This window comes from Theropithecus gelada, chromosome 19, assembly GCF_003255815.1.
Source record: "Theropithecus gelada isolate Dixy chromosome 19, Tgel_1.0, whole genome shotgun sequence".
In the NCBI taxonomy this organism is placed as follows: domain Eukaryota; kingdom Metazoa; phylum Chordata; class Mammalia; order Primates; family Cercopithecidae; genus Theropithecus; species Theropithecus gelada.
In genome coordinates, this window is record NC_037687.1 from 41,438,488 (window position 1) to 41,460,631 (window position 22,144).

Below are 22,144 nucleotides of genomic sequence, written 5' to 3' on the forward strand. Positions count from 1 at the left end.
TTTAGTAGAGACGGGGTTTCTCCATGTTGGTCAGGCTGGTCTCGAACTTCTGACCTCAGGTGATCCGTCTGCCTCGGCCTCCCCGAGTGCTGGGATTACACGCATGAGCCACTGCGCCCGGCTATTTTTTATTTATATTTATTTATTTATTTAATTTATTATTATTTTTTTTGACATGGAGTCTCACTGTTGCCCAGGCTGGAGTGCAGTGGCATGATCTTGGCTCACTGCAACCTCTGCCTCCCAGGTTCAAGCGATTCTCCTGCCTCACTCCCACAAGTAGCTGGGACTACAGGCATGCGCCACCACACCCGGTTAATTTTGTATTTTCAGTAGAGTCGGGGTTTCACCATGTTGGTAAGGCTGGTCTCAAACTCCTGACCCCAGGTGATCTGCCTGTCTTGGCCTCCCAAAGTGCTGGGATTATAGGCATGAGCCACTGAGCCAGGCCTCCCAGTCCTTCTTTTTATCCCAGTGAACTGCAGAAGCAACCTTTTGTTCAGTCCCCAGGATTTGGGCACTTCCTGGCTACTGGGACCTGTTGAGGTCTGGGCCCCAGGGCAAGGGGTGTCTGCTCCCACTGGCTCCCCAAGGCAGGACCTTCTGAGGAATGCTGGGTGTGAGTGCAGACAGGGAGGTCGGGCCAGCTGGCAGCTTGGGTACCACAGCTGCCCTCTCCACAGCAATGCTTCTGCACACCAGCATCCAGGATGAATCACCGAGGGGCAGCTGCCACTCTACTCTAAGCAGTGAACATCTATTGGGGCATTTCTTTTCCTTTTTTGGAGACAGGGTCTTGCTCTTACCTGGGCTGGTGTGCAGTGGTGCAATCATAGCTCATTACAGCCTCAAACTCCTGGGTAGCTGGGACTACAGGCACATACCACTGTGCCTGGCTAATTTTTACTTACTTATTTTTTTGCTTTTTTTTTTTTGAGATGGAGTTCTGCTCTTGTTGCCCAAGCTGGAGTGCAATGGCGTGATCTCGGCTCACTGCACCCTCTGGCTCCTGGGTTCAAGTGATTCTCCCGCCTCAGCCTCCCCAGTAACTGGGATTATAGGTGTGTGCCTCCACGTCTGGCTAGTTTTTTGTATTTTTAGTAGAAACGGAGTTTCACTATGTTAGCCAGGCTAGTCTCAAACTCCTGACCTCAGGTGATCTGCCTGCCTCGGCCTCCCAAAGTGCTGGGATTACAGGCACGAGCCACCATGCCCGGCTACTTATTTTTAAGACAGAGTCTCACTCTGTTACCCAGGCTGAAGTGCAGTGATGCCATCTTGGCTCACTGCAACCTCTACCTCCCAGGCTCAAGTGATCCTCCCACCTTAGCCTCTAGAGTAGCTGGGATTACAGGTGTGTGCCACCATGGCCGACTAATTTTTTTGTAGTTTACATGGGGTTTCACCATGTTGTCCAGGTTCGCCTGGAACTCCTGAGGTCAAGCCATCCATCTGCCTTGGCCTCCCAAAGTGTTGGGATTACAGGCGTGAGCCACGGTGCCTGACCAGCCCCAGTTAATTTTAAAACTTTTCTAGGAACAGGGTCTCGCTTTGTTGCCCTGGTCTCGAACTCCTGGCTTTCAGCCATCCTCCTGCTGCACTCCTCCCACTGTTGTAATTATATGGATGGACTGCCGTGCCCAACCTGAGCTAATTTTTACTTTTGCATAGAGGGGATTTCCAGCCATCCTCCTCCCTTAGCCTCTCAAAGTGCTGGAATTACAGGCATAAACCAGCCTCTACATGGTCTTTTTAATTCCTGCATTCCCCCAACCCCCCGCCCCTCCAGGCAATATGCTCAGAGGGGAAAAGCACTGCCTAAGGGCCACTACCAGTGCCCCAAATTCCTCAGGAGATGGGAATGAACATGCGAGGTGAGTCAGGTCTCCTTCAGGTAACACTAACCAGGGGAGTGGGCTGGGACTTGGGAAGAATGGTGTGGCTGAAGGAGCTGTCTACCTATGACACCTTGAGAGGAAAAAATATATATACTAATTTTCTCATGAAGTCTCTCCTTACGGAATAGTACTGAGGACTAGCTTGCAACCTTGGTGACAAACACTTCTGAGCCTGGAATTAACAATGGCTTATATTTTCCTTTTTGAGACAGGGTCTGTCACCCAGGCTGGAGTGCAGTGGTGTGATCACAGCTCAATGCAGCCTTGACCTCCTGGGCTCAGGGGATTTGCCGACCTCAGCCTCCTAAATAGCTGGGACTATAGGCATGCGCCACCATGCCCAGCTATTTAAAATAAACTTTTTGGTCAGGCACGGTGGCTCATGTGTGTATTCCTAGTACTTTGGGAGGCCGAAGCAGGCGGATTGCCTGAGCCCAGGAGTTCGAGGCCAGCCTGGGTAACATGATGAAGCCCCATCTCTACTAGAACACGAAAAAATTAGTTGGGCATGGCGTTGTGTGCCTGTAGTCCTAGTTACTTGGGAGGCTGAGGCAGAATTGCTTGAACCTGGGAGACGGAGGTTGCGGTGAGCCGGGACTGCAGTGAACTGAGATCGTGCCACTGTACTCCAGCCTGGGCAACAGAGTGAGCCTCCGTCTCAAAAAAAAAAAAAAAAAAAAAAAAAAATTTTTTTTTAGAGACAGAGTCTTTGTTCCCCAGGGTGGTCTCAAACTCCAGGGCTCAAGCAATCCTCCTACTTTGGCCTCCCGAAGTGTTGGGATTACAGGCATGAACCACTGCACCCGGCCTGTGGTCCACATTTTCTAAGAGCAACGACAGGCCCCGATCTCAGGCCTTTACTGGCAAGGGCTGGAGGAACCCTCACAGGTTTCAGAAGGGTGCATTATTCTTCCCCTTCTGCAGAAGAAGAAACTGAGAATTAGAAGGCGCAGTCCCGGCCGGGCACGGTGGCTCACACCCGTAATCCCAGCACTTTGGGAGGCCCAGGTGGGCGGATCACGAGGTCAGGAGATCAAGACCACCCTGGCTAACACGATGAAACCCCATTTCTACTAAAAATATAAAAAATTGGCCAAGCATGGTGGCGGGTGCCTTTAGTCCCAGCTACTCGGGAGGCTGAGGCAGGAGAATGGCGGGAACCCGGAAGGCAGAGCTTGCAGTGAGCTGAGATCGCGCCATGGCACTCCAGCCTGGGCGACAGAGCAAGACTCCGTCTCAAAAAAAAAGAGAGAGCCGGGCGCGGTGGCTCAAGCCTGTAATCCCAGCACTTTGAGAGGCCGAGACGGGCGGATCACAAGGTCAGGAGATCGAGACCATCCTGGCTAACCCAGTGAAACCCCGTCGCTACTAAAAAATACAAAAAATTAGCTGGGCGTGGTGGCGGGCGCCTGTAGTCCCAGCTACTCAGGAGGCTGAGGCAGGAGAATGGCGTGAACCCGGGAGGCAGAGCTTGCAGTGAGCAGAGATCGCGCCACTGCACTCCAGCCTGGGCGACAAAGCAAGACTCCGTCTCAAAAAAAAAAAAAAAAGAGAGAGAGGCGCAGTGCCTTGACCAAGGTCACAAAGCAACAGAGCCACCATCAAGACAGAGGGAACCTTCACCTACACTCCTCCCAGAGGTGCTCAGCCTCCACCACAGGGCTGGGCTGCTACATACCATTCATACTCCCTCCTCCTTGCTGAGTCAATGCTGCCCTCCCCGCCCAAGACCTAAAAGGTCAGGAAGGTAGGGTGGGGCAAGGGAGGAAGTCGAAGCTGGGGGAAAAAGGAGGCGGAAACCCCACCATGGGGGTGTGGTGGGGTGTTGTGGTGGTGGAGGGGGGCCCACTCAGAGCAGAGGCCTGCTCCTGGGCTCCCTCTGGTGGGCAAGGGGCAGAGCAGGAAGCCAGGGAGGAGACAGTAGGGCTGAGTCAACACATCTTTATTAAACACCTGCAGTTACTGGGAGGAGGCCATGATGCTGGACACACCTGTAGGGAAGGAGAGACCAGAGTGAAGGTGAGAAAGGCAGGAGACAAATCTCCAGCTACCTGCTACAGCACCCACAGTTCTTTAGGGGGAGATCACAAACTCCTTCCAGGCCCCGGTTACCATCACAAAAGCAGCTTGGTGCAGTATTTTAAAAACATGGACTCTGGAGCAAGGAGGGCTAGGTTCGAATCCCTGTTCTGCCAATTAACAGCTGGGTCACTTGGACAAGTTACTGAACATCTCTGAGCATCACCTTCCTATCTTTAAGAAGCACCTACCCTATAGGATTGTAGGACCAAACAAGGTGCTGAGAACAAAGTGCCAAGGAAGAGTTGTTTGTAATTACCTACATGATAATAATATTTACTATGTACTATTTGCAGGATACTCAAGTTTTTTTTTTGAGACAAGAGTCTCATTCTGTTGCCCAGGGTGGAGTGCGGTGGAGCGATCTCGGCTCATTGCAACCTCCACCTTCTGGGTTCAAGCGATTCTCCTGCCTCAGTCTCCCAAGTATTTTGAACCTATCCTGTTGGACCCAGGACACAGAGCAATGGAGCCAGGACTGAGACAGAGGGAATCCTCCTGTCTACTCCCCCAGCAGGGCTGGGCTCCTACATGCCTAAGATTCACACCTTCCTCCTCCTCTTCCTTGTTGACTCAGCACTGCCCTCTCCACCCATGACCTAAAAGGTCAGGAAGGTGGGGTGGGGTGACAGAAGCCAAAGAGGAGAAAAAAGGAGGCCCTTTCCTCACTACAGAATCTTTTGCTGGAGTTCTCACCGAGAACCCTGACACAGCAGTCACGTGGCATTTAGAGGTGAGATACCACGGGCCGTAAGTGCACAGATGGCTGCCTGCTCAATGCTGTTCCCCAGTTAAGTACAAAATTAGCTGGTTTGTGTTAAGAAGCCATGTTGTACCAAACACATCTTTAAAACACCTGATTCACACTCAAGAGGGTGGGGGAGACCTGGGATGAAGGGAGCGGCCTGCCCATGCCTTTCTCCCCGGCTCTAGGATATCTGCTCGGTGCCACGATGAGCGGCAGTGAAGCAGCCCCCGCTGCCGGAGTAGCCACTGCTCTCTTTTTAGTTGAGCAAGCAGTTGAGCCTCTGCTAGTTACATGTGTGCAGACGATGGTCATAATGAATATTTAACGAACGGTGTGACTGGTTCTTTGCTAAGTGTTATACAAGCATTCACACTTACGATTCCATGAGGTAGGTATAATACTATTTATGTAATTTAGCAACTGAGGATCAAACAATGTAAATGTAAGGACCTACACAGTGTTTATCATAGTTACTGTTGCAGTTGTCCCCATTTTTTTTTTTTTTTTTTTTTTGAGATGGAGTCTCGCTCTGTCGCCCAGGCTGGAGTGCAGTGGCCGGATCTCGGCTCACTGCAAGCTCCGCCTCCCGGGTTTACGCCATTCTCCCATCTCAGCCTCCTGTGCAGCTGGGACTACAGGCGCCTGCCACCTTGCCTGGCTAGTTTTTTTGTATTTTTTTAGTAGAGACGGGGTTTCACCGTGTTAGCCAGGCTGGTCTCGATCTCCTGACCTCGTGATCCGCCCGTCTCGGCCTCCCAAAGTGCTGGGATTACAGGCTTGAGCCACCACGCCCAGCCGTCCTCATTTTTTAGATGAGAAAACTGAGGCACAAAGATGTGAAATCACCCAAAGTAGAGAATCAAGATTCCTACTGTTCACCGGACTCCAAGTCTGCACATGAGGCCTGGGCACCCCAAGGATAAAAGAGGGCCAACCAGACCGGCCTCAGGGATGAGTAAGGGTGCAGAGACCCCCTGCGAGGCCCCGCTGGGCCCCAGGAAGTCTTGCTGAGTGCTATGAGGCAGGACACAGGGCCTAGAAGTTTCAGGGAAGATCACCCAGCTCCCCACTATTGCTCCCTGGGCAGGAGCCCCGAGACACAAGGTGAATGGAATCTGGCAGGTGCAGACTTCCCAGCCCAGAACATGAGCAGATGTACCCAGGTCCTCTGGGCCCCTGCCTCGGCCTCCCTTGAGAGGCACCCCCTTAGCCCCAAGGCCTGAGGCCGTGGGCCACCACTCACTGTCAAAGTCAATCTTCTCCACAATGTTTTTGGGTTTAATGCTCTCTTCTTGGCTACAGATGAAGATCTGCCCCGACTCGTCAGCACTCCAGCCGTATTTGCTCATCCACACCTTTAGCTGGCTGTCTGCAGGTGACAGGGGCAGTGAGAGGCTTCGGTCACCCTGATCCCACAGTTTCAGGGGACTGGGAGGCAACAGAGTCATAGCTCAGGAAGCCAGGGCAGCCCCCCTTGCCCACTGGCATCTCCTGGACAGCAGCAGCTGGTCTCCTTGCTGCTGCCCCTGCCCTTCCACAGGTCATTCTCTGAACGGCCGCCAGAGGGAGCCTTTGAGCTCTCTCAGCCTCACGTGAGGCTTCTGCCTTAATTTCTTTTATTTTCTATTCCTCTCTTTTCTCTCCCTGGGCAAATCTTGGTTCCTAACAAGAGCAGTGTATTTATTAACTTTTCCCACAACCTATATGAAATGGTTGCAAAATTATGACATGACCATTACCACAAACTATATATATATATATATAGATATATATATATATACATTTTTTTTTTTGAGACGGAGTTTCTCTCTTGTTGCCCAGGCTGGAGGGCAATGGCACGATCTCAATTCACTGCAACCTCCGCCTCCCGGGTTCAAGCAGTTCTCCTGCCTCAGCCTCCCGAGTAGCTAGGATTACAGGCATGCGCCACCACACCTGGCTAATTTTGTGTTTTTAGTAGAGATGGGGTTTTTCCATTTTGGTCAGGCTGGTCTTGAACTCCTGACCTCAGGTGATCCACCCACCTCAGCCTCCCAAAGTGCTAGGATTACAGGTGTGAGCCACCATGCCGGGCCTCAATACACTTTTTTTGCCCTTAGAAAATATGGCCACTGCCGGGGGCGGTGGCTCACACCAGTAATCCCAGCACTTTGGGAGGCTGAGGTGGGAGGATCACTTGAGCCCAGGAGTTTGAGATCAGCCTGGGCAACAAAGTAAGACCCCCATCTCTAAAAGGAGAAGGGAAAGAAAAAAAAAAATCTGCCTGTAAGAATGTATGGCCAGAATAGTGTTCAGTTACCTGAAATAATTTTGTGTGACTATTATCATTTTGATACAGGTTCATATAATTCTCTTTATATTCAATTCTAAGGCATGTTCACATCTTTTAATTTCCTTTCACTGTTAAATATGTAAAACATCTACCTGATATAAAGCACTTAGTACAACGCATGACATAAAATGTCCAATAAAAGTTAGCCTCCACTTGGCCAGGCGTTGTGGCTCATGCCTGTAATCCCAGCACTTTGGGAGGCCAAGGCGGGCAGATCACGTGAGTTCATGAGTTCAAGACCAGCCTGTCCAACATGGTGAAACCCCAGCAGGAGAATTGTTTGAAACTGGGAGGAGGAGGTTGCAGTGAGCTGAGATTATGCCACTGCACTCCAGCCTGGGTGACAGGGCCAGGCTGTTTCAAAAAAAAAAAAAAAAAAAAAAAAAAAGTTAGCTTTTACTTGGCTGGATGCAGTGGCTCACGCCTGTAATCCCAGCACTTTGGGAGGCCAAAGTGGGTGGATCACTTGAGGTCAGGAGTTCAAGACCAGCCTGGCCAACATGGTGAAACTCCATCTCTACTAAAAGTGCCCAGACTGGAGTGCAGTGGTATGATCTTGGCTCACTGCAACCTCTGCTCCCGGGTTCAAGCGATTCTCCTGCCTCAGCCTCCCGAAGAGCTGGGATTACAGGCACATGCCAACACGCCCAACTAATTTTTGTATTTTTAGTAGAGACGGGGTTTTACCATGTTGGCCAGGCTGGTCTTGATCTCCTCACCTCACATGATCTACCTGCCTCACTGGCGTAAGCCATCGCACGTGGCCTTCCTTAGTTTCTTTTCTTTTTTTTTTTTTTTTATAGACGGAGTTTCAATCTTATCAACCAAGCTGGAGTGCAATAGCACGATCTCAGCTCACTGCAACCTCTGCCTCCTGGGTTGAAGCGATTCAACCCTGCCTCAGCCTCCCAAGTAGCTGGGATTACAGGTGCACGCCACCACACCCAGCAAATTTTTGTATTTTTAGTAGAGAAGGGGTTTTACCATGTTGGGCAGGCTGGTCTTGAACTCCTGACCACAGATGATCCACCCACCTCAGCCTCCCAAAGTGTTGGATTACAGGCGTGAGCCATTGCACCCGGCCTTCCTTAGTTTTTTGACTTCCTTTTCTACGTTTCTTTTCGCAAAAATAAGCAAATATGTTATTTTTCCTTTTTTTTTGTTTTTGGAGGGATCTTTAAAAAATATTCATCTGATCAGATCCTTCCCCTGCTCAGAGCCCTCCGGTGGCTCCTTCTCACTCAGGGGAAAGGACAAGGTCCTCCCGAGGCCCCACATGACCTGGAGATGCCCCTCCAACCTCCACCTCTCTACTCTCGCCCATGCTCACTCTGCTCTGGCCATATACACTCTGGCTACCCCGCCCATGAACATTACAAGTCAGGGCCGTGCTCCACAATCCTCCTCTGCTCTACCTCAGCCCACGGGCCTCACTCCACGAAGGGAAGGGCTCAGATGCCACTGGTCTGTGAGCTGTCTTGCTTTCCTTCACGACATGAATTGCCACTGGACACCTACACGTTGCCATGTGCTTTGCTGCCTCCATGAGAATAAATTGGAGCCATCCCACTTTGTTTACTGCTGCATGCCCAGTTTAGCACACTGACTGATACACGGTAGGCACTCAATTAATGCAGAAGAAATGAGCAAATGGTATAGGATCTCCCTCAAGGTAGGGACTGTCTTATACCAGGTTCTTATTTCCTCCCTGGGTTGGGCCTTCCATGCTGACCTGATGAGACCTGCACAGGCCTGTTGGAGGAGCTGACTGAAGTCCACTGCCCTGGCCACCCCCAACCTCCCAGATGTGCACCAGGACCCAGAAGGCATTACCCGACAGATCCCCGAGCATCTCGGCCAGCAGCCAGCGGTCGATGTGCTGGTAAGTGATACCCACAACATGGCAGATAACTGTGGAGGTCAGAGACAAAACTGGTAAGGAGCTGTTCCCCCGGACCTGGCTGCCACTCCCTACCCCTTCCCCTTGGGGAGCCCAGCCTCAGAGAGGGACTTACATTTTCGGACAGAGTCTTCAAAGCCAGTTATACCTTCCAAGAGGTCCATGTTTTCATCCAGGGCTTGCTGTGATGGGAATTGAAGTTCACAATGTTTATTCTTTTAAATTATTTGCCTTTATTTTTATATATTTATAGGGTTGGGGTCTCACTATGTTGCCCAGGCTGGTCTTGAATTTCTGGGCTCAAGTGATCTTCCTGCCTCAGCCTCCCAAAGTGCTGGGATTTTGTTGCTGCGGTTGTTACAGAGACAAGGTGTCACTATATTGCCCAGGCTGATCTCTCAAACTCCTGGGCTCAAGTGATCTGCCCACGTTGGTCTCCCAAAGCGTTGGGATTACAGGCGTGAGCCACCACTCCCAGCCTACACTGGTAATCTTATGTATCAACAACGTTCATATCAGTAATTTTAACAAGAATAGCAGCTACCAGGCCATGTGTGGTGGCTCACGCCTATAATCCCAGCACTCTGGGAAGCTGAGGTGGGTGGATCACTTGAGGTCAGGAGTTCAAGAACAGCCTGGCCAACATGGTGAAACCCCGCCTCTACTAAAAATATAGAAATTAGCCAGATGCAGTGGTTTATGCCTGTAATCCCAGCACTGTGGGAGGCTGAGGCGGGCGGATCAACTGAGGTCAGGAGTTTGAGACCAGCCTGACCAACATGGAGAAATCCTGACTCTACTAAAATTACAAAATTAGCAGGGCTTGGTGGCACATTTCTGTAATCCCAACTACTCGGGAGACTGAGGCAGGAGAATCCGCTTGAACCCAGGAGGTGGAGGTTGTGGTGAGTTGAGATCACACCACTGCATTCCAGCCTGGGCGACAGAGGGAGACTCCCTCTCAAAAACAAACAAATAAACAAACAAACAGGGCCGGGTGCGGTGGCTCAAGCCTGTAATCCCAGCACTTTGGGAGGCCGAGACAGGCGGATCACGAGGTCAGGAGATCGAGACCATCCTGGCTAACATGGTGAAACCCCGTCTCTATTAAGAAATACAAAAAACTAGCCGGGCGAGGTGGCGGGCGTCTGTAGTCCCAGCTACTCGGGAGGCTGAGGCCGGAGAATGGCGTGAACCCGGGAGGCGGAGCTTGCAGTGAGCTGAGATCCGGCCACTGCACTCCAGCCTGGGCGACAGAGCGAGACTCCGTCTCAAAAAAAACAAACAAACAAACAAACAAACAAACAAAAACCCAGAAATTAGGCTGGGCGCGGTGGCTCACACTTGTAATCCCAGCACTTTGGGAGGCTGAGACGGGCGATCATGAGGTCAGGAGACTGAGACCATCCCAGCTAACATGGTGAAATCCCGTCTCTACTAAAAATACAAAAAATTAGCCAGATGTGGTGGTACATGCCTGCAGACCCAGCTACTCGGGAGGCTGAGGCAGGAGAATCACTTGAACAGGCAGAGGTTGCAGTGAGCTGAGACTGTGCCATGAACTCCAGCCTGGGAGACAGAGCGAGACTCCGTCTCAAAAAAAAAAAAATATATATATATATATATAAAAAATATAAATAAATAAGCCGGGTATAGTGGTGGGTGCCTGTAATCTGTAATCCCAGCCAGTAGGGAGGATGAGACAGGAGAATCACTTGAACCTGGGAGGTGGAGGTTCCAGCGAACCAAGATCGTATCACTGCACTCTAGCCTGGGCGACACAGCCATACTCCATCTCAGGGAAAAAAAAAAAAAAAATAGCAGCTACCATTTGAGCACTGATCCCACATGCTAGCCATTCATCTGAGTGCAGCCCTGTGATGTAAGTTACATCCATTTTACAGATGAAGAGACAGGGCCGCTAAGTGATTTACCCAAAATCCTAGAGGTGAGGCTTGAACCTGGCAGGCAGAAACCAGGGCCCTGAGAAAGAGGACAGACACGTATTGGCTAAGTGTATGCAGCCACCTCCCCTTGCTTCTGTCCCACTCAGAGAAAAGGCCAATTTTCCTACCATAGCCCATGAGGCCACACAGAATCTGCCTGTCACCTCTGTGCCCTCACCCCTGCCCACTCGCTCCTCACTCACCCTGCTCCAGCCACAGGGGCTTCCCTGATGCTCCCCAAACCCACCAGGCACCTGCCCATCTCAGGGCCTGTGTGTGGAATTCTCCTCCTCCATGGCTACCACCCTCACCTCCTTCAGGTTTCTGCTCAAAGGTCAGCTCTGTGGTACAGGTTCCCTCCAACAGAAGGGAGGGAATCCCCCACGTGGATGCCAGGAAGGTGCAGCCAGTGAGGTGGGCAGAAATCCAGATTTGTGGCCGGGCGTCATGGCTCAACCTGTAATCCCAGCACTTTGGGAGGCTGAAGCAGGAGGATCACTTGAGGCCAGAAGTTCAAGACAGCCTGGTCAACATGGCGAAACCCCACTTCTACTAAAAATACAAAAACTGGGCCTATAGTCCCAGCTACTCAGGAGGTTGAAGTGGGAGGATCACTTGATCACTGGAGCCTGGGAGGTCGAAGCTGCAGTGAGCTGTGTTTGCATCACCGCACCGTGGCCTGGGCGACAGAGTGAGACCCTGTCTCGAAAAACAAAACAAAACAAAACAAAACAAACAAACAAAAAAACCCTGTCTGTTACATGGAATAGGTCTACGATCTCCAACACATCTCATTTGCTAGTTTGCTAGTGAGAACAGTCGTTTGTAGAACTAGTAAACTCTATTATTTTAAGCATTTGATCATTTTCTTTGTGGGATTAACTGAAGCTAATCAATAATTTCTTACTTGAGGCCGGGCGCGGTGGCTCAAGCCTGTAATCCCAGCACTTTGGGAGGCCGAGGCGGGTGGATCACGAGGTCAGGAGATCGAGACCATCCTGGCTAACATGGTGAAACCCCGTCTCTACTAAAAATACAAAAAACTAGCCAGGCGTGGTGGTGAGCGCCTGTAGTCCCAGCTACTCGGAGGCTGAGGCAGGAGAATGGCGTGAACCCGGGAGGCGGAGCTTGCAGCGAGCCGAGATCGCGCCACTGCACTCCAGCCTGGGTGACACAGCGCGAGACTCCGTCTCAAAAAAAAAAAAAAAAAATTTCTCACTTGAATAAAAAATAAAATGTTTAAGAATTAAAAACAAAAAAGTATGCAGTCAGCCGCACATAAAATGTCAGGGTCTGGGATGGGAGCAGGTACAATTTCTGCAGTTGCTGCTTCTATTTTCTCCTGAGACAAGAAGCCAGATCATAAGTTGAGGTGAGAAGAAAGGGAGACAGATAAAGCATGAGCAAACGTCCAGGAGTTGGGGAAGGAAGCAAGACCACCGCTGCAGCTGGGGACAGGGGAGGCACATGTGTTTTTTTTGTTTGTTTGTTTGTTTTGAGATGGAGTTTTGCTCTTGTTGCTCAGACTGGAGGACAATGGCATGATCTCGGCTTACCGCAACCTCCGCCTCCCAGGTTCAAGCAATTCTCCTGCCTCAGCCTCTCGAGTAGCTGGGATTACAGGTATGCGCCACCACGCCTGGCCAACTTTGTATTCTTAGTAGAGATGGGGTTTCTCCATGTTGGTCAGGCTGGTCTTGAGCTCCTGACCTCAGGCAATCCGGTCACCCCGGCCTCCCAAAGTGCTGGGATTACAGGCGTGAGCCACCACGCCCGGCCAGCCCATGCAATTTAAGAGAAGGAAGCGAAACAGAGAAGAATGCAGGGACAGAGGGTTGGAGCTAATGGTCAGGCCCAAGAACGTGGGGATGGAGAACCTGTGGGGGTGAGCTGAGAAGCTGGGAGGAAGCGGCGAGAACGGAGATACTGGAAACTCACAGGGGGAGGAGGGGAGCCATTATTGGTGAGGGCAGTGGCTCCCAACATTGGCCAGATGTCCAAATCACCCAGGGTAACTTTTTAAAATCCCAAGGCCTAGGCTACAGTGAACCAATTACATCAGACTCTGTGAGGGCAGGACCCATGTATCAGTATCAATTTTTAAAAATGCCTCAGAGGGCTGGGCGCAGTGGCTGACACCTGTAGTCCCAGCACTTTGGGAGGCCGAGGCAGGCAGATCACTTGATGTTAGGAGTTTGAGACCAGCCTAGCCACCATGGTGAAACCCCATCTCTACTAAAAATACAAAAATTAGCCAGGCGTGGTGGCCCATGCCTGTAGTCCCAGCTACCTGGGAGGCTGAGACAGGAAAATCGCTTGAACCCAGGAGGCGGAGGTTGCAGTGAGTTGAGATTGCACCACTGCACTTCAGCCTGCTCACACAGCGAGACACTGTCTCAAACAAAACCAAAAAAAAAAAAAAGAAAGAAAATAATTGCCTCAGAGGTCCAATGTGCAGAGAACTGGCCCAGGGTATGATTGGAAGAGGACTGAGGTCAAATGCAGTACAAGATAGCTGGCCAAGACAGCAAGGGACCCAGAGGTCTGGGTGGTCAAAGCATCCTCTGTGTTACTTTCTAAGCATCTAATAATTAGGGCAAGAGTGGTAGACAACGCCAGTGAGAAGGAGCTGAATTCTGGTTTTTTTTTGAGAGGGAGTCTTGCCCAGGCTGGAGTGCAATGGCGTGATCTCAGCTCACTGCAACCTCTGCCTCCTGGGTTCAAGCGATTATCTTGCCTCAGCCTCCCGAGGAGCTAGGATTACAGGCATGCGCCACCTCACCAGGCTAATTTTGTATTTTTAGTTGAGGCAGTGTTTCTCCATGTTGGTCAGGCTGGTCTCGAACTCCCGACCTCAAGTGATCCACCTGCCTCAGCTTCTCAAAGTGCTGGGATTACAGGTGTGAGCCACCGCGCCCGGCCAGGAGCCGAATTCTTCAAGAAACAAAGAGCAGTCACCAGAGGGACTGATACGGGGCAGGAAGTGATGACACATGCACTTCAAGACTGGGGGTTTCTGGCCTGGCGCGGTGGTTCACGCCTGTAATCCCAGCACTTTGGGAGGCTGAGGCAGGCAGATCACCTGAGGCTGGGAGTTCAAGAGCAGCCTGGACAACGTGGCAAAACCCCGTCTCTACTAAAAATACAAAAATTAGCCAGTGTGATGGCGTGTGCCTGTAACCGCAGCCACTTGGGAGGCTGAGGCAAGAGAATCGGTTGAACTCAGGGCGGGGGTGGCGGTTGCAGTGAGCCGAGATTGCTGCACTGCACTCCAGCCTGGGCAACAGAGTGAGATTCTGTCTCAAAAAAATAAAATAAAATAAAAAATACATATAAAAATTAGCTGGGCGTGATGGCGCATGCCTGTAGTGCCAGCTACTCAGGAGGCAGGAGAATCACTTGAACCCGGGAGGCAGAGGTTGCAGTGAGCCAAGATCGTGCCACTGTACTCCAGCCTAGGCAACAGCGTGAGACTCCATCTCAAAACAAAAAACAAAAAACAAACAAAAAACAACAAAAAAGACTAAGGGTATCAGAAGAGATAGGAACCAGGAGGTGAACTAGCCTCCCACTCAGGAGGCTGCAGAAGTGGGGGGCCAGGTTCCAGTTAGAGCAAGAAGGGCAGAGTGTGTCAGACAGGCAGAAGAAATGGAAAGAAACGGAGAATTTATCTTTCTTGAGACACGGTCCTGCTCTGTTGCCCAGGCTGGAGTACAGTGGTGTGATCACGGCTCACTCGCAGGCTGAAGCGATCCTCCCACCTTAGCCTCCTGGGTGGCTGGGAGTACAAGCACCTGCCACCACACCCAATTAATTTTCAATTTTGTAGAGATGAGGTCTCACTATGTTGCTCAGGCTGGTCTGGAACTCCTGGCCTCAAGCAATCCTCCTACCTCGGCCTCCACAAAATACTGGAATCACAGGGGTGAGTCACTACACCCAGCCATTGGAGGACTTCTTCTGATTAACGGTATGTAGTAGAGGGCCCAGTGGAAAGACGGGAGAGAGGGGAAAGGGTCGGCCTCAGCCTGTGGGCAAGGGGAGGACCTGTGAGTACCTGCCCCGCGAGAGGATGATGATTCCTCAAAAACACACATGCGGAGCACTGGGCCCACTGCCAAAGCAGGAAGCCAGACTCTGTGCACCATTGTTACTTTTAGCATTCAGCTCCACATGGCGCTGCCATCTCCCCTGTCCCTGGACCCCACGGAAGTTACCCAGAAGGCCTGGAAGTGGCAGGTCTCCAGCAGGTCCCCAAGGTACAAAATCTGTCGGATTGGCCTTTCTTCTTGCTGGTAGGAGGAAGCGTTAAGGAAAACTGGCTTCGGAGCTAAGGTTGGGCCACAGGTCACCCCTCCCCACCTACCTTCTTCTGGCTGCTTTCTTCCAAAGGTTCAGCTCAGAAAAAGAGCTGGAAAAGGAAGCCAGCTTATCTCTCCCGCAGGTGTATGCAGGAGAAAGGATGTTGGCTGCAGGACTGTTTGTAATGGCAAAAGAAAAGAAATGACGTGCCAGTCCTGGTGGCTCACACCTGTAATCCTGGCACTTTGGGAGGCCAAGGCAGGTGGATCACCTGAGGTCAGGAGTTCAAGACCAGCCTGGCCAACATGGTGAAACCCCATCTCTACTAAACATACAAAAAATCAGCCGAGTGTGGTGGCACGTGCCTGTAGTCCCAGCTACTTGGGGGGCTGAGGCAGGAGAATCACTTGAACCTGGGAGGAGGAGGCTGCAGTGAGCCGAGATCATGACACTGCACTCCAGCCTGGGTGACAGAGCGAGACTCTGTCTCAGAAAAAAAAAAAGAAAGAAAGAAAATATTAACTGGCCGGGTGCGGTGGCTAAAGCCTGTAATTCCAGCACTTTGGGAGGCCAAGATGGGCGGATCACGAGGTCAGGAGATCGAGACCATCCTGGCTAACACGGTGAAACCCTTTCTCTACTAAAAAATACAAAAAACCAGCCGGGCGAGGTGGCGGGCGCCTGTAGTCCCAGCTACTCAGGAGGCTGAGGCAGGAGAATGGCGTAAACCTGGGAGGCGGAGCTTGCAGTGAGCTGAGATCCAGCCACTGCACTCCAGCCTGGGCGATAGAGCGAGACTCTGTCTCGGAAAAAAAAAAAAAAAAAAAAAAGAAAATATTAACAACAAAAAAATCTACTATTACTACTAATAAAATAAAACCTAAAGGCTGGGCACGGTGGCTTACACCTGTAATCCCAGCACTTTGGGAGGTTGAGGCGGGCAGATCACCTGAGGTCCGGAGTTTGAGAGCAGCCTGGCCAACATAGCAAAACCCGTCTCTACTAAAAATACAAAAATTATCTGGGCATGGTGGCATGCACCTGTCTTCCCAGCTGCTCGGAAGGCTGAGGCAGGAGAATAGCTTGAACCTGGGAGGTGGAGGTTGCAGTAAGCAGAGATCATGCCACTGCCCTCCAGCCTGGGTGACAGAGCAAGGTTCCGTCTCAAACAAACAAACACACACAAAAAAACCACCTAAAATCATTCCTATGTCAAGCTTCCTCTACTATTTCTGAAAGACAGCACCGAGCTTTGCTTCCTTTAGCCCATGAGTGTCCTCTCTGCCTGGATCACCTTTGCCTACCCCTTCACCTACCTCCTTATGTTTTAGATGTTCCCTCCTCCAGGAGGCCCTAGTTTAAACATTTTCTAGTTAAAAATACAAAAGAGTGAACAGTGGCAAAATAGGTCTTCCCTCCCTCGTCTCACAGCCATCCTTCCTAGGAGGCTAACAGTCATTTGCAATTCTTGGGTACTTTTCCACCTTTCCAGACATTGTTCTATAGAAATGTAAATACAGATGGCTGTGTTCATGTCCACATATTCCCCCACCCAAATGGTCAGGTGCCTGCTCTAGCTCTTTTTTTTTTTTTTTTTTTTTTGAGACACTGTGTCACCCAGGGTGGAGTGCAGCAGCACGATCTTGGCTCACTGCAACCTCCACCTCCCGGGTTCAAGTGATCCTCCTGCCTCAGTCTCCCAAGTAGCTGGGACTATAGGTGTGTGCCACCGTGCCCGGCTAAGTTTTTGTATTTTTAGTAGAAATGGGGTTTCGCCATGTTGGCCAGGCTGGTCTCGAACTCCTGACCTAAGGTGATCCACCCACCGTAATCTCTCAAAGTGCTAGGATTAGAGGTGTGAGTCACTGTGTCCGGCTGCTGTGGCCCTTCTAACCCAACCCTGACCACTCCAGTCTATCACTGTCTGCCTCCTCACTGGACTGTGACAACTTCGTGAAGACAGGGCCCAGGCCTGTCTCAGTCACACAGTGTCCCAGCACGGTCCAGCACCCTGCCATGCTGGGCCAGAGCAGGCACTTGGTGTTTGTGGATGCACCCACAGACCATCTCCCCCGGAATTCATGCACTTTGACTCTGGCCCCTTCCCACACAGGCCCTGGCCCCAGTGCTGGAAGGATACATGTGCCTGGTCGATCATGCACTTGCATAGGGTGAAATCTGTGTGCGGCAGGTTGGTGAGGGCCTTCAGCAGGATCTGGGCGGTGACCGTGGTCTGAAAGAAGGCTGGGTTGAACTGGTACCTAAGAAAGAGAACAAGAGACATGGCCACATGTGGCACCTCCAAGTCTCCAACCCTCTCCAGGTGCCAGGCAGGCTGTCCACTGCTTTATTCTGGAGTTTGGGAATTGGACATGCCTGGGTTCCAATCCCAATCCCAATGCTTCCTGGCTGTATAACCTTCACCTCCCTGAGCCTACTTTCCTCCTCTGTGAACAGAGACAGTTAATGCTCACAACCACCCAGTGGGGCAGACACTGCTAAGTGATTCACAAACAAATGAGAACAGCAGCAGCGGTCTGCAGTAGTGGCTAAGGAACCAGAGCCAGACTGCCTTGGTTTAAACTTCCCGCTGAGTGACCCTGGACTGCTTATTTATGACATGAGGAGCAGACAAGAGAGAGATTAAGAGGCACTGAAAGGCTAAAGAGCAGAGAAAGGAAACTGAGGGGCTGTCAGTTTCCTCCCTTGCAAAAGAGGACAACAGAAGGTGGGGGGTGGGGGGTGGCTCAAGCCTGTAATCCCAGTACTTTGGGAGGCCGAGATGAGCGGATCACCTGAGGTCAGGAGTTCAAGACTAGCCTGGCCAACATGACAAAGCCCCGTCTCTACTAAAAATACAAAAATTAGCTGGGCATAGTGGCGCATACCTCTAGTCACAGCTACTTAGGAGGCTGAGGCAGGAGGATTGCATGAACCTGGGAGACAAAGGATGCAGTGAGCTGAGATCATGAGATCACATCAAGGCACTCCAGCCTGGGCAACAAAGTGAGACTCTGTCTCAAAAAAGAAAAGAAAAGAAAAGAAAAAGGAAAAAAAGAAAGCAAGCAAGAAAGCACCCAAGTAAAATTAACTGGGCATGGTGGTGCCTGTAGTCCCAGCTATTCAGGAGGCTGAGGCGGGAGGATCGCTTGAGTCCAGAAGGCTGAGGCTGCAGTGAGCCATGACTGTGCCACTGAACTACAGCCTGGGCAACAGAAGATCCTGTCTCCAAAAAAAAAAAAAAAAAAAAAAAAGTGGAGGTAGGAAGAACCCACACGTCCATCAAGAGCCAGAAGAGATCACATTAGGACAGTCACACAAGTGACACACTGAAGAGGTATACATCCATGAAAACAAACTGGAGCCACATCAAACAAACAAACAAACACACAAAACTGGATGGATCTCACAAACCCAGTGATGAGTAGCAAATGGCAGATGCAGAAGAGTTTGTGCTGTATCTACTCCATCTATATCAAGTTCAAAGCAGGGAAACCTGAGCTGAGCTGATTCAGATGGATGCATGTATGGTAAACCATCACATAAAGCCAGGCCATGAGAATATGGGGGAGCAGGGGAGTTGGCTGGCACAGAGCATATGGGGCAAAAGGCCTGTGGCGCTAGCAACACTTTTACAACATAAATGGCGATTATGTAGGCTTTCATTTATAATGATTTGTTAAACTACATGTTTGCTTAATGTATTTGCCTGTACATGTGTTCTGTAATTATTCTTTATTTTTGAGACAGGGTCTCACTCTGTTGCCCAGGCTGGAGTACAGTGGCATGATCTTGGCTCACTGCAACCTCTGCCTCCCAGGTTCAAGCAATTCTCCTGCCTCAACCTCCCGAGTAGCTGGGACTACAGCTGTGTGCCACTGTGCCCAGCTAATTTTTTGTAGAGACAGGGCTGTGCCATGTCACCCAGATTGGTAATTCTTATTTATTTTATTTATTTATTTTTTTTGAGAAAACGAAGGGTCTCACTCTGTCCCCCAGGCTGGAGTGCAGTGGCACGATCATGGCTCACTGCACCCTCGATCCCCCAGGCTTAAGCAATCCTCCCACTTCAGCCTCTCAAGTAGCTGGAACTACAGCCACACACCACTACATTAACTAAAACAATGGGTTTTTTTGAGACAGAGTCTCGCTGTGTAGCTCAGGCTGGAATGCAGGGGTGTGATCTAGGCTCACTGCAACCCTTCTGGGTTCATGCCATTCTCCCGCCTCAGCATCCCAAGTAGCTGGGACTACAGGCGCCCCGCCACCACGCCCGGCTAATCTTTTGTATTTTTTTTTTCGTAGAGATGGGGTTTCACCGTGTTAGCCAGGATGGTCTTGATCTCCTGGCCTCATGATTCATTTACCTCAGCCTCCCAAAGTACAGGTGTAAGCCACCACGCTCGGCCAATTTTTAAATTTCTTTATAGAGTTGGGTCTTGCTATGTTGCCATGGCTGGTCTCGAACTCTTTGGTTCAAGTGAGTATCTCGCCTCAGCCTCCCAAAGTGCTGGGATTACAGGCATGAGCCCCTGCAGCCACCCTAATTGATTTTTTATTATTAATTTTTTTTTGAGATGGAGTTTTGCTCTTGTTGCCCAGGCTGGAGTGCAATGGTGCGACCTTGGCTCATCGCAATCTCTGCATCCCAGGTTCAAGCGATTCTCCTGCCTCAGCCCCCCAAGTAGCTGGGATTACACGCATGTGCCACCACGCCCGGCTAATTTTGTATTTTTTAGCAGAGATGGGGTTTCTCTATGTTGGCCAGGCTGGTCTCAAACTCCCTGCCTCAGGTGATCCACTCACCTCATCCTCCCAAAGTGCTGGGATTACAGGTGTGAGTGACTGCGCTCGGCAATTGATTTTTCAAAAACCATCCCTCCTCCTGTCCCAACTTCCTTGGCTTCCTAGTCTTGCACACCAAGAGATGCTGCATCATGCAGGATACCACCAGCCACCCCCTTGCCCTGTACTGGGAGTGGCACCCTGCTAGCTGCTGAAATGGGAGTGTAGCCAGACACTTACAGCTTCAGGACAGCCAGGTTGGCTTCCAGATCATAGGCATTTTCCTTGGCCTGCGTCTCCACATAGCGCTCCAGGGTGGCCAGGTTCTCAGGATTGTACCTAAAGGAGAATCAAGATAGGTGAGCAGACAGGAGACAGAAGCTGAGGCCAGTCACTTTACAGTCGCAGGGGCAAGTGTAACCTGCCCCTCCCACCCTTCCCCTCTAAATCTGGCACTGGTCACTTGATCTATCCAGGTAGTGAATTATGTCCAGTATAATCTCTAATAAAACTTTTTCATATCCCAGACTTCTCACCTAAGCTCTATACTCCATTGGAGCCCTGGGTCTTGCCTAGGATACCTCCCCAACCTCTGAGCCAGTCACTGCGGCTTGTGCATCTGGCCTCCCGAACATCTCTGTTACTCACCCCTTCTTCCCCTGCTCAGGCCTCCACCCTGATCCAGCCCCATCCTCTCCTGCCTACCTGGATGCCTACTTCCCCCATGTCCGTCTGAACACTCTAGCCTTTGCTTCCCCCATTTCGGTTCTAACCTCTCCCGGATATCACTGTCTGATGTCAGGTTTGTCTCCCTCATGGAATGGGAACTCAGACCGTGAAGGCATGATCTGCCGCTGTCTGATTCGCCTGTGGTTCCCAGCATTGCCTAGCACTGACACTTTATTTCAATAAACATGTGAATGAATGACGTAAGGAGGAGAGAAGGGAGAGATTCAGAGGCACTCAAAGGAGGCAGGGCAGAGAAGGAAACCTTAAGGCAATTCACGAAGAGACTGAGCGGTACCAAGATTCTTTCGCTTCTAGGCCTTTGCAGGGCTGTTTGTTTCTTTCTTTCTTTTAGAGACGGGGTATGACTGTTGCTCAGGCTGGTCTCTAACTCCTGGGCTCAGGCGACCCGCCTGCCTCGGCCTCCCAAAGTGCTGAGATCACAGGCGTGAGTCACCGCCTCCAGCTCAGTGGCGTTTCTTTAAGCATCTCCTCCTCCAGGAGGATAGAGAAACCCCACCCTGCGGCAAGCCCAGGACCCTGACCACCCCCTGCTGCCTCCTGAAAACCCTCCCCTCCGCCCCGCATGGCCAGAGCGCTCCCTCCGACCGGGCTCAGACCTGTCGATACCCTTGAGCAACTTGCCCACGTTAGCTCTCATCTGTTCAAACATCGCCATGACTTCTGTCGCTTTCCACAACCAGGGCTGGAGACTAACACCGGCCCGGCACGGCGTCCGCGAGGACGGGAAAAGGAAGAGGTGGTGGAAACGGAAACGACGTCATTGTTGTCGCTCCAGCTCCCTGGGGGCGGCGAAGGGACAGGCTCTCGCAGCAGCCGCCACGCTTTCCGGCTGCCACGTGACTTCTTCCTCGCAGGGGCAATTAGCGCGTGCGCATTCGCTCCACTCAAGCTGGACGCACAGCGTGAGAAAAAGCTTACTGTATCCCAGTGCGCAGGCGCCTCTCTTGGCGAGGGGCGGGGCTAAGCTTTTCCCGGGCCTCACAGACCCAGTTCCAGTGCCGGGGGCGCGGGAGCGTGCGCGCGCGAACTCATTGGGAAGCAGTCGGAGCTCTGGCGGCGTGCGCGCGCGTTGTATTGCGCGCGGCCATAAGTCCCCGGAGCTGTGCGGGAATGTACGCAGCAGCCCTCCGTTTAGGCATTGGCCAAGTCCCGAGGGAGATGTTCTCTGAGGTCCCTCTCGCCTCAGGCCTGGGCGCATGGTGCAGGATCCTGAGCGCCCAGGATCCAGTTTCAAGTCTCGGCCCTTGGTCCCCAGCTCCAGGAAGAGGGTCCCACAAAGCTATTGTGCTCTGCCGGGCAGGAGCTGGTGTGAGGGCTCCTGGACTTCGCCGGATCGCGCCCGGTCTCCATTAGGTTCCGGTCTTGGAGCTGAGGGCGAGGGTCCCATCTGTACTGCCATCAATT

The 22,144-nt window shown here is 51.4% G+C and overlaps 1 protein-coding gene across 7 annotated transcripts; it reads right to left on the reverse strand.

The window, feature by feature from the left end:
- Nucleotides 1–440: 440 nt before the first annotated feature.
- Nucleotides 441–21,592, reverse strand: EIF3K (eukaryotic translation initiation factor 3 subunit K). 7 transcript variants are annotated; one of them, XM_025367593.1, is made up of 9 exons: nucleotides 21,337–21,592; nucleotides 20,231–20,329; nucleotides 17,346–17,466; nucleotides 15,121–15,195; nucleotides 9,073–9,139; nucleotides 8,891–8,968; nucleotides 5,969–6,094; nucleotides 3,837–3,889; nucleotides 441–450 (listed from the first exon to the last, which is right to left on the reverse strand). In XM_025367593.1, exons 1-8 carry the CDS (start codon nucleotides 21,393–21,395, stop codon nucleotides 3,858–3,860), a joined length of 657 nt encoding a protein of 218 aa, XP_025223378.1. In that variant the 5' UTR covers nucleotides 21,396–21,592; the 3' UTR covers nucleotides 441–450; nucleotides 3,837–3,857. The 7 variants fall into 7 exon arrangements, with proteins under 7 accessions (XP_025223378.1, XP_025223381.1, XP_025223377.1 ...); XM_025367596.1 differs by lacking the exon at nucleotides 441–450 and having other exon boundaries at nucleotides 3,824–3,889; nucleotides 21,347–21,592; XM_025367592.1 differs by lacking the exon at nucleotides 441–450 and having other exon boundaries at nucleotides 3,824–3,889.
- Between the last annotated feature and the right edge of the window lie 552 nt (nucleotides 21,593–22,144).

Bases quoted from the DNA above. Each gene is read 5' to 3' on its own strand.
- EIF3K (XM_025367593.1), bottom strand. From the start codon at position 21,395: ATGGCGATGTTTGAACAGATGAGAGCTAACGTGGGCAAGTTGCTCAAG. The intron at 20,330-21,336 runs GTCTGAGCCCGG...ATTCTCCTTTAG, and splicing joins TTGCTCAAGGGTATCGACAG to GTACAATCCTGAGAACCTGG. The intron at 3,890-5,968 runs GTGAGTGGTGGC...CCTTCCCTACAG, and splicing joins GGAGAAGATTGACTTTGACA to GTGTGTCCAGCATCATGGCC.